This window comes from Sipha flava, unplaced genomic scaffold, assembly GCF_003268045.1.
Source record: "Sipha flava isolate LNK unplaced genomic scaffold, YSA_version1 35_pilon_pilon, whole genome shotgun sequence".
NCBI lineage: Eukaryota > Metazoa > Arthropoda > Insecta > Hemiptera > Aphididae > Sipha > Sipha flava.
The window spans coordinates 87,870-100,588 of record NW_020273057.1 but is presented as its reverse complement, the minus strand read 5'-3'; the positions used below and the strand labels follow the sequence as shown (position 1 = coordinate 100,588).

The 12,719-nt window shown below is 26.9% G+C and overlaps 1 protein-coding gene across 2 annotated transcripts in view; it reads right to left on the bottom strand.

Moving 5' to 3' along the window:
• Window positions 1-12,719, bottom strand: part of LOC112687556 (sialin-like) — a 28,883-nt gene that overhangs the window by 1,380 nt on the left and 14,784 nt on the right. For both annotated transcript variants that reach the window (XM_025560300.1, XM_025560299.1), the window contains exons 2-7: window positions 5,698-5,879; window positions 4,617-4,847; window positions 3,138-3,222; window positions 2,391-2,611; window positions 1,729-1,875; window positions 867-1,155 (exon numbers count right to left, since the gene is read on the bottom strand). In XM_025560300.1, the coding sequence (XP_025416085.1) occupies window positions 867-1,155; window positions 1,729-1,875; window positions 2,391-2,611; window positions 3,138-3,222; window positions 4,617-4,847; window positions 5,698-5,829 (1,105 nt within the window). In that variant the 5' untranslated portion in view covers window positions 5,830-5,879. The remainder of the gene's footprint in view (window positions 1-866; window positions 1,156-1,728; window positions 1,876-2,390; window positions 2,612-3,137; window positions 3,223-4,616; window positions 4,848-5,697; window positions 5,880-12,719) is intronic.

The following is a 12,719-nucleotide window of genomic DNA, read 5'->3' as shown; positions in this document are numbered from 1 at the left end:
GAACATAAATCGAAATTTTATTTTATTTTTCCCAAAGTCATCAATAACTTTTTCAGCTAAATAAAGTTTTTCGATTTTTTTCTGTGTCAACTTAACATACATAATCCGGATAAACGATTCTCACACATTGTTGAACGTAACCAGCTATAAATATTAATACACATTGGTACCAATTATGATTTTTGGGATTTTGGGATGTTTAATTTAGATATAATTATTTTAAATAGCTGGAAAGATAGGGAGAAGTTGTCCCCCTGCCCCTCCTTGCGGGCGCCCTTGTATATATAAATATAATGTTGGTTGAGATTAAGCTGATATTTCAAAGCAGTGATTCTCAACTAGCATGCCACGAACTCCTAGCTAAAAATGACCGAAGACCCATTACATTTTTTAAGAACATTTGTTTACCCTTCGGTCTCCTAACATCGACCCACGAACTATAGAGACATAGGAACCACCTGGCCTAACACATCGAAATATGTACATAATAATGACTCGTGTGTGGGTGTTTTGTCGACGGACGGACGACAATAAAACCACGTGTACGTTTTTTTTTCTTTAAATAAGTTATCTAGAACATAATTGTTTTTAACTTTTTAAATTGCACGTACAAGTAATACAGTTCCCATGAATAGCTTGTGGTAAGTAAGCAGTTTACTGGTGGTACCACAGAATTAAATTTAATCATTCGCGTAAGCTCGTTAGTTTATTTTTATATTTTTCTTAATTAGTATTATTATTCATTCTTAGACATATTAGATTTCTGACCAGTTACACGTTTTAGACGTTATTGAACATTACAGGAAAAGTATAAGGCGTGTGTAAGTTAGGCAACACAAAAAAAAAAAAAAAAACTTTTCATTTACTGGCAAAGTTTGGTGACAGGTCGACCATTATAGACAGCGGGCCCGATGTGGACGCACCGCTGGCCGTCATGGCCAGTAACAGGAATCCGTTTACCAACAACTGGTCGCATCCTGAATACACAAGGGCTACAATGAGTATGGCTTGTACTACTGTGCAAATGTTGGTTGATATTTTACGTACGCATGTACGGCTGTATAGACCAGTGGACATGAGAGAGTCGATGATGTACGACAAGCACAGGGAGAACATGAAACGGGTGAGATGTGGCACGCCCGACCAGAGGCCGATCTGAAACGAGAAAAACGGTGTTGTGGAAAAAATATTAACAAACGCATGCCGTTTACAAGTTGCATGTAAATAATTAAACTATTTATTACATTGTGGTTGAATATTAGTGACGCGAAGAACATTCCTATTTTACAGGGTGAAATCGACTTAAATTTTTTCACGTAGAACGAAAATTGGCGCAAATTGCTAGTTGTGAAGTTATGGAACTTTTATCTAAATATTTTTTTAACGGAGATATTATATATATATATATATATATATAAAAGTGTGTATACATGGTTAAATATTCTATATTTTTCGAAGATTAGAGTGACTTTTTTTTTTTTTAATTTTAGTGATTGAGAGGAAAAAATAAGTGGGTTTAACCGTCTAATTATCTTAAAAATCTGGTACCGCTACTGCAGAAGAAACTAATTTTTAAGCGAAATATATATTTATACATACATACAGTCAAGTCGTGATAACTTGAAAAACTTGACAACTCGAATACTACATATCTCGAAGTGAATTTTTATCCCCCTTCAACTTCGAGTTATCGTGACGCGACTGTATATAGTATAATGAAGCTCAAACCTTTTGTGGATTCCACCCGAACATCAGGTCCAAGTAAGTAGGTGTCTGAGTCATGAGCGTGTGCAGAGCCCAACCGGTACTCCATTGGATGGACAACGCAATCCAGAACGGCACGCACGTCAACACGGCCTTCCATGGTATCGGTAACTGCAACAAAAGGCAGCAATGACGAACAACCAAAAACGGTAATCCACACGTATCATACAAGAACGGTGACTAAAGACAGGTCCAGGGAGAATGAAGCCATATAATTATTTGATTTAATTCATACACGTCGGTGGTTTTTTAACGTCTTACCCATAATACCACAAAACAGAGCATTCGGAAAGTAAAAAGGATTTCAGAGGAAACTAAAGCACCTATGAAAATACTAAAAGGTTTCGTACAAAAATTATAAATCGCTCATAGAGAATGATTTGCTCAAAGAATTAGGAAGATGTCAACAAATTTCAAAGAAATGGATTTCAGTTACAAAATCGTAACCAATGTAAAATTTTACTTACACGACTTTGTAAGATGGAGAAAATATATTTTTTTTACTTTAAGCTCGTTTTTTTCATTCAGTTGGGATTATTTTCGAAATCTACCTTCAAAAAATATGTATCCGGGATCCGATCTCCAAGGTTTCCCTAATTACGGTTTTAAAAATAAAGACGATTTACCTTAACGGAGGACACCACGTTGGTCAGGCTGCTCGTGATGTGCACGAGTTCTTCTTGAGATATATAAGGATGTTGAGCGGGTGTATCGTACACCAACATCCACCAAGCCAAAAACCACACGATGCCGATGGTCCCGGTAGTGTAAAACACGTACGGCCAACTAAAGTTTTCTAGTATGTATCCGCAGAATGGGAACGTAACAGCCACGCCGATCGAACTGCCTTTTAAATGCAAACGATACAAATATTGGATACGATTGAATGATTACTTCGGAAACAGTTCAAGTCAAAAAGTATAAATAATAATAATCTGTTAAACGCCAAAAAAATATTTAGTAATTTTTAACTTTGAAGTGTCAATATATTTCAAAAGTATTGACGTATTGGTTCTAATAATTAATGCCATTCATTTTTTTAAAAATAAAATATTGACTTAGGTTTTTTTGAATAAATTATATATATATATATATATATATATATATATATATATTGACTTAAGTCTTAACAAAATAATTGAATTTTGATTAATTTGTTTTTAAATATTTATTTGGCTAAATGTCATAAATAACTAAACTATATTAGAATCATCGTTTCATTATGGGTTTTGTTGTCAAACGCAGCAGCGGTTCACCTCTTTGCCTTTATCATAATAATTGTAGTTGTTAAAAGCCAAATATTTTAATACTCAATGCATATGCGTAAATATAATAAACGATTTGAAAATAAAACATTTATTTGGAATACTGACCCAAATAGGCGGTGATGAATTTGCTCCTCTTATTTGGTGGCACCCAATGCGCTGTTAAATGATGTACCGATGGCCATGCCATACCCTAAACGATTATTGGCATCAAGTTATAATTATAAACTATAATAATTCATAATATTATTTATATTTATTCAAAATTATGAGCTACGATACATTGGCTAGTAATAAATTTCACAGTATGTAATCAAAAAGAGCATAATAAATAATCTCCCATACAAAATCTATAATCTATCATTTTTAAAAGGTATTTATATAGAATATATAAGTTATTTAATCATGGTTACGTTTACAGAGTTTTGATTACACCGTAAACCAAAATATTGTATTTTATAATCATTATAAAAACCATTCATCATTGATATCTGACAGACAATTTTTATTTTTCCGTGTTTATTAAAATAATAAAATCATGATGAATATATATATATATATATATATATGAACTTTATATCACAATTTTAAGACTTTTTTCAAACCAAATTAATATTATTAACATTTTCGGAAAAATGCTAAGAAAACATTTCTATTTTATATAAAAAGCTTAAAAAAATAACTTTATAAAGTTATACCATTTATAGAAATTGATAGTAAAGAATTAAACATTTTATGTTTCTATAGTTATTTTTTTTTTAGTTACGATGAAAATAAAAATTCGACTTTGTCGAAAACCAGTGAATCATATATTTTAAGGGTTTTTTAATATTTTTTCGTCCTTTTTTTGCAATTAAGGTTAAGAAAAATACTGGAAAATTCACAAAGTTACGGCATTCCAAGTAACAAAATGACAATATTTCCTATCAGAAATATCATATGACTGTGATGATCGGTGCAATTGCTCTAGCCGATATTCTATACAGAAACCCAACAAAAAAAATTAGTTCATGACAAAATAATATGCGATTATTAGTGATGAAAGTTCTCGAATCTCGTTTGAAAATTTAAGTTTTTTTTTGCAATTTGTTCTCCATTTTTTTATTTATTCAGAAAATTATCGAGAAATTCAAAAAATGTTACTCCCCTAAATACAAAAAATAACCCATTTCCTTTCTTTTACTATTATTTGGTGATAATCAAAGCATTTCTAGTTGAAATCGTGAACACAAATACAAAAAAAAACATTTATTCAATTTTTTTAATTGAAAAAGTTTAAATATATGTTGTCTATATACACTATGATTTCAATTTTCAATTAAAAGCATAATTATTAGACCAACAAAAGGTTATGTTGCAGGGATTATTTTTTAGGAAAAGTATATCAAATTTTTTTTCTGAGGTTTTTGAAATTATCATTTAAAAAATTATATTTTTCCTTTATACCCGATTGACAAATTAAATTATATTTAGCTGTTTTCAACCTATTGATCTGTGTCCCTAAGAAAAAGCTTATATTCTTTTCCATGACGTCTGAACTGAAAATCGATTTGAATAAAATAATTAATGTAAAGTGTAAATACGTACGCCAATGAAACCTTGTAACGCTCGTGCCATGATGAGTCCTTTGATATCCCACCGTGTAAGGAATGGCATTACGATGGACATGATGAACATGAACAAATTACTGAATCCAAATACGCGTTTTGCGCCAAAATTTCGAGCTAGCAAGCCACCCGGTAACTGCAACGCCCAATGTAACCAATAAAATGAGCCGAGTACCATGGCCCGTTCATGGTTATTCCATTCAAATTCTTTCTGTCGAAACAAAAACAATTATACTGAAATGTATAAACTATTAAAGTATGAGTATCTGAGTGAATTGTAAATCTGAACGAATTATATTCCCTTCAAGATTTGAAGGCAAAAATTCAATCAGAGAATTTATGTACAATTTAATAATTTAAAATATACTAAAAAGCAAACTTTTTCTGTATAACTAAAACGTAGGACTATAATTTTTAAACATAAAAAATAATAGGGACATAACTAACCTTTTCGTTACAGACTTTAATTTTTCTGGATATATTTGAATCACAAGCTTAATCTTGTATAACAGAAAATTTATATATACTATGATACATGAAGAATACATGAAATGTATACGGACGAATCTTCATAAAAAAGCTAATTGCAAGAAAAATATTGTTGGACTTTAACCTATGAAATATTTGTAAATATTGTTTTTATATTTATTAATTCCATGTAAAACTATTTTATGTTATATTGAGGAGAGAAGTCAAACTTTATTCGAAAAATTTTATAAGGATATCCGCATCGAGGATGAGCATTTTGTATTGATAAAAGTTTAAAAACCGTATATGGCCAAAATCATTAATAATTATTGATAGTATATACTTCCGAAACTTCATCTAACCATTTTTTTATTTTTACATATTTAATGTAGTTGAAAGATTATAAATATAATACAATAATACATATTTTTATCTTTGCATAAAAACTAACTAGGTGGATACTAAGATATTAATGGATATGTCATATCGGTGAAAATACGTGATAATAAGAAATGCAATATGTTTAGTCGATACATAGATCAATACACAGTTTGTTGACATTATTTCCATTGTAATAAATCTACGAGTATTACTTGTTTGACAACATTGTGTTCTTCCACCACATCCATATTTGACGTAGAATTTCCACAAAACAGTATGCTCTGTCCTTTGCTCTTCGCAGAAGTCATATCGACAATGGCAATATTGAGATTGATACGTATCATGTAGTTGCACGCAAACCCAGTGAACACAAGGAACCACAACGAAACAGTTGCTACAACACCGATACAGTTTTCGATACATTTTTCAATTGACCATATTTAAAAAGAAATTTATACTCAAATATTAGATTCAAGTATAATAAGCATGAATAATAGTTTTGAATAAATAATAATAAGAAGTAATTACTAATTAATAAACATGTTTTATTATTTATAGTAAAGTTATCGTAAACTAGGTAATTAATTATAACTATTTGTTTATATTTACAATCTATCTAAAATAGTAAAACTTCGTATATAATAATGAATATGCAGTAGAGATGAATAGTTTTGAAGAAAAAAAATTAATTTGTTCCAAAAAATACTACGGCTCGAGGAATTCCATAATGAAAGTTTAATATAAATAATAATTATATCAATCTTTTAATGTCTTATTCATTATCAGAATATATATGCAATCGAAAATATTTGTGTACTCACAATATTGTAAAAGGACTTCCAACTGTATAGTTTAAATTATTGTTTCTCAACCTTTTTAGTGTCGCGACCACCAAAATAGATATAAAATATGGTCAATCACTTCGCGACCCCCCCCTCCATCTATATTAGGTAAAAATTTGATTTGAATTTATATTTTGTAAATCAGCGTTTTATTATTTTTGACCTACGCGACCCCATTTCAAGGTGTTCGCGACCCCCTTGGGGGTCACAACCCCCTGGTTGAGAAACGCTGGTTTAAATTATCAAACTATACATAGTAGTATATGCAAGGAGGTGGATAAGGGGTCGTAACTCTCCCGAAATTTTCTCCTAGATTTAGGAGAATATTTACAATTTTAACAGATTTGAAATTGGTCCTTAATTTACTATAGTAAGTTTTTTTTAGCTTTTATAAAAGTTATAATTACTATAGTAAGTTATAAAGGTAAACAAGAGAAAATATAATTTATAACACAGTCACATGACAAAAATTATTTAAATCAAAATATATAAAGACTTCTTATAATTTTGTTAACTATAAAATGTTATATTTATATCGTGACCCCTCCTCCTGAAAAAAAAATTCTGTATAAATATAACCAAATTATACCCATATAATGAAAATCGTGATTGATGAATAGCCATCAAATAGTATAAAACCCAAGTATATATAAGTACTAAAAGATAATTAATTATAAATAATTTATTAATTATTGACTATTGTACTTTTATTAAATTTAATGTTTGGAAAAATTTTAATTTTTAATTTTGATCGTAGTAGATACAATAAAAATGTGTATTTTATAATATTTAATTTAAAAATGCAATATCACTTATTTAATTAAATTTTTTCAAGTTTAGTTCACCTTTATAACCTATTACCTATACATATATTTTTTCTATACAGATTAATTTGAAAAAGATTTGTTTATAGGTCAATTGAGTATTTAATTTATGAGAATCAAATCACCCATCGATTCATAAATTAAAATAGTAATAATATAAGTATATATTTTAACAGAAATAACGAATATACATATTTCATCTTATCCTAAAAAAAAAAAAACGAAATTTGGCTTATAATCTTTTGTGATATTATAATTTTCTTTTATTTTAAGATAAAATAGATGTAAAATAATATGTGTAAATCTTTTAATATTTAAAGATAACATTATCCAATCAGTATGAAGAAATAAACATTCTATTCAAGAAATATATATCTAATAATTAATAATTTATTTATCAATTTATATATTTTTAATGATGTAACCTAACCTGCTTAAATGATTAATAAATGTTAAGTGGATATTACATTGTGTACTTATACAAAAAAAAAAAATTTATGTAAGGTTAGAAAACATTAGATAATCACACTTTTGGTTTAAAAATATATGTTACTTGTTATCGAAGAACTTAAAACCAATGATTATACGTATAACATTTTGTGTTTAAAAAAACCCGGAGTACGAATTTCATTGAAAAATTATTTTATTTATGTTTAAAAATTATGAATGGACATTCTAATACTATGTTTATTAATTGATTTGCAGAATCATTTTATTTTCGATCACTTTATTTGCGATTCAATTTATCAATTCATACGTTGAATTTTTGGTTACATTATCATTCTAATTTTAAGTCATTATTACGCAATTTTTTTACTATAATTATCGAAATGTTTTTAACCTATTTAATTTTTTTTATGGTTACATACATTGATTTTTTTTTCATATTCTCAAGTAGAATATTTCCTGAAAATTTCAGTTCATAAAATAAATATCAATTTTCGAACTAATAGTCAATAATTTATAAGCATTTAAAGTTTAAACAAGGATTATCATATTTTATTTGGCAAAAACCGGGAATTTTTTTTTTCATTTTTACTTATTGTCATAATTTGTTATTGTTTTTATGATTACACAAGTACTTGCAGTTTTTACAAAAATGTATTTGTTTATTAATTATTTACTTCCTTGGCATAACGCATACCACATCCCCCCCCCAAGAATTTACGATACCACTTCACGGGATAAAAGGTCAGAAATAAACATGGCTGAAGTATGACTATTCTATAGTACTACACTACGGTGATTAGTTCATTAAAACTAAAAAAATATTAAATAATGGTTTATTCGTTTAACAATAACTACAACTGTTATGAGTGAATGGAAATACAAAGAACGTATTTGACTAAAATAATCGTCACTTAGTCAGGAAAATAATTAAAAACAGATTTCGTCGGTCAATTGTTTATTATTCAGCTTTTTATTTTTTCATGACAATAATATGATTTTTTAACCTAAAGTTTAATATAATACTATCATGCATTATTAAAGTTTTGTTCCGGGACGATTGACTATCCTGGAAAATATCATCAGGACACCAGGACTCTATACTCAAATCGGTTCTGCCTGGCCAAACCGGGATGCATAGCAATCCTAATGTGGAGATACGTCACAAAATGTTAGTGCATCATTCCGTTCATCAAAAATTTAAATATCTATTCATAAATAACTGAATATTGGTATGGTATTCGATTTTTATGTAATATTTATCTCTAATTAAATACTAAAATGAAATAAACACGATCTAAAAAAAATATATAAAAACCACATTACAAACATTATTCTATACCACAAGTTGAACGTCTTATATAAAATTATATCGGATATACATATTATGTATATTATACATAATTATATAATATATATATATATATATATACATAATATGTATATCCGATATCGTTTAATATAAGACGTTCAACTTGTGGTATAGAATAATACTTGTAATGCGATTTTTATATAATTTTTTTAGATCGTGTTTATTTCATATTATTTAATATTACATATTATGTATTATATCATGTATCCAATGGTTTTTTAAATTAATCAACTTCATTGATATTAAGATAATGTATTAGTGGTGCATTGAATATTTGAACACATTATATATAATTTAAGCAATAGGTTAATCAAATGTGTATTAACCTATTGTACATAAATATGTTTTATAAAGCTTTTAAGTATAAAAAAATGTTATAAAATGTTATTAATTTTAAATTATATAATTACGTTTATCAAAATTAGAAAATTTTGTATAACCGCATATAATACACATTGTATATTATTTTAAAATAATTTCATTACAAAAATGTAACTACCTACATAAAAATAATTGATATCGTATTTTAGTTATATTGTAAGAAAAAATGAATACCTAACTTATTTATCGAGAAAAAATATATTTAATGAAACTTATTGTATTTAAATAAATAAAAAGTTGACAGGCTATATTATACATTGAACACTATTATGTTTTTCTATGTCAAAAAACGATAAATTTGGCTTTTTTGTTCATAAAATTAAGAAAAAAATGTTTTATCTTACACACCTGATAAGTTATTGAATTGTAACTGTTTCGTAATATTCTCATAATCAAAGGATTTATAATTGTCATAAAATTATATAGTAGGTATCTTTATTAGTTACAAAAAAATATCCGGTTCAATTTGATATGCAGACTATGATATACATTATATTTTATATATAGAACTAGGTGAATACGTTCACGAGTATCAATTAAACAAATTGGTATTTCAATTTGGTTGTAAGAGTTAACATTTTTTTCTAAATTCAACTAGATACATAGAAAACGGTTTAAATGCTTGATTTTTGACTAAACATAAATAGGTACTGTTATGTTATACTATCTAGTATTCATGTATGGTTTAGTTAATTTTTATGTTAAGGATTAGGGACTAAACTAATAAATTATATATTGTAATAAAATGTTAGCATACTTAAAACTCAATAAATATATCTGAATACTAAATTAAATTACAGTACCATATTATATTAACTTATTTTTTTATTACCTGTTATAGTATGCTTGATGCCATTATTTATGACTTATTATGTATAATTTACCTACTTACTACCAATACCACAAGAGCACATTAATAATAAAATAATTATTCATTATAAAATAGTTCTGTAACAAATCTATAATTTTCATAATTAATTAAAAATATCTTATACGGTTAACTATTTTTATTTTTATTTTAATTGTATCTATTATTTGAATACAATTAATTTCGATTATCATAAGGCCAAGGTTTCAGTCGTGGAACATTATTATATTATCAAATTTGTTTTTATACCACTTGTAAAGCATAACATTTAAGTTACATTTCCGTTATTTCAATAAGCATGAGTATTCAAACTACTTACTAATTTTTAATCTTGCCTCGCAGTATAATTTACTCAAATGTTTTAAAGTCATTTATATAGACTAGCTATAATTTACTATTGTTAAAAAGTTATATTTTTAGGATTTTTAAAAAAAAAAATTAATTTCAATAAGTATTTTATCCATTATGAACATAAAAAATTAAATATTATTGAATATCTACACATAAAACTAAATTTAAACAAACAAGATATTCATATACAAGTAGATATATTATAGTTTAATTCAAATTTTAAATTTGATTGTCCACATAAATTATATTTTATTACCGTTCATAATTTAAAAAATTATGTCTAGGTATTTATAATATACGTTTTATATTAAAAATTATTATAGGATTTTGAAATTATACCTCTTGAAAATTTTACATACTTTAAAATCACAAATATTTAAATTCACCTAATTAATTAATTAACTAAATAGATATGAGCTAAATTTATGGGTGAAGTACATACAATGCCTATAATAATTATTGGGACACAAGTCTCATATTTGCAGAGCTTTATTTTTTAACCACGCTTAGCAATTATTTCTGATCAATTTTGAGATTATTAGATCAACATAGTTCTATTAATATGTTATATACAATTAAAATAATACTATTTATTCCTACTGTTGAATTTTAGTACCATTGCAATTGATAAATTAAATTTGTGTGAGTATAATAATTATAATAATTTAAAAATTTTAATTTAATTTAATTGTTCTCAAAATTATTTTAAAATTATAACATACATAGAATATCGGTTCAATGGATAGTATTAATTGGCACTTGACAGTATAACTTTCATTTTTTTTTTTTTTTTTTTTTTTTGAAAGAGGTGTTTAGTATACATACAAATATTCGTCTTCACTCTTTTACTAAATAAATCATTAAATTAATATTTTTTAATGATAAATTACACATTTTATGTTCTCACTAATCACAAAATATTATGTGGTTTTATAAAAAAAGAAACAACATTAACGATAAATGATAATCATAATAGAATCCTTACTTCACTTAGAATTTAAAATTAAAATTATAGTTTTCATACTCTAATAACTATTAAAACGATTTAAAGAATAATAATTCATAGGTACTCCATTCGTATTTTATCGATTGGTATTATGTATTGCAAATTTAGATTTGTATTAAAAAATTATCAGAAAAACTCATTGGAACTTATGGAATGACATAATTTTTCAAAGCAATGGGTATGAAAATTATTGATAATAAATGATAATAATAATATAGTTATAATATACTACGAATTATGATAAAATGCTATGAATTATCATATTTAATAATGATATGTAGTCATAATTTATTGCAGTAATTGAAAATAGTAAACAAGTATTATCTAATATAATATTTAAAGTGTTTCAAAAAGAACGCAGGATTTAAATATGCTTTAAATTAAATTTATTTATTTTAAAAAACATAACAAATATATCATTCTCTTCAGGAGAAAATAAGGTTTAACAGTGAAAAACAATACCGGGCATATGGCTAATTCTTTCCATAAAATTTACTATTACGTAATCACACATTGCCGTATCAAGTTCGTTGAGGACACGACTAATTTCTTGCTTAAGTTCCATGACATTTCAAACTTTGTTCTGGTAAACTCGTGACTTAGTGTATCCCTATAAGAAAAATCATACGGCGTCAAGTAGTAAGATCGAAGTGGGTAGCTTTGATCTCCACTCAACGAAATTAGTCTGTCCAAGAACTTCTCACACAGCAGAGTGATTGTTTCTCCGTGACAAGTTGAAGACTAACATTTTTTGTGTGACAGGTTAAAACCAAAAATGTTTGTTATTCATTTTGTCCAAATAAGGCAAAAGAAAATTACTGAGCTCTGCAAGTATTCTTGTATAGTTGCAACAAGACGGCGCAACTTGTTACACTTAAAGTGAAACAATCTCTCTGCTGCGTGAGAAGTTCCCGGACAAACTAATTTCATTGCGTGGCCAAATCTATCCACCTCAATCTTGTGATTTGACCCCATGTGATTTTATCTTATAGGGATACACTAATTCACGAGTTTACCAAAACAAAGTTTGAAATATCTTGGAACTTAAGCAAGAAATTCGTCGTGTCCTCAACGAACTTGATGGGGCAATGTGTTATCCAGTGATGGTAAATTTTATGGAAAGAATTAGCCATATGCCCGATA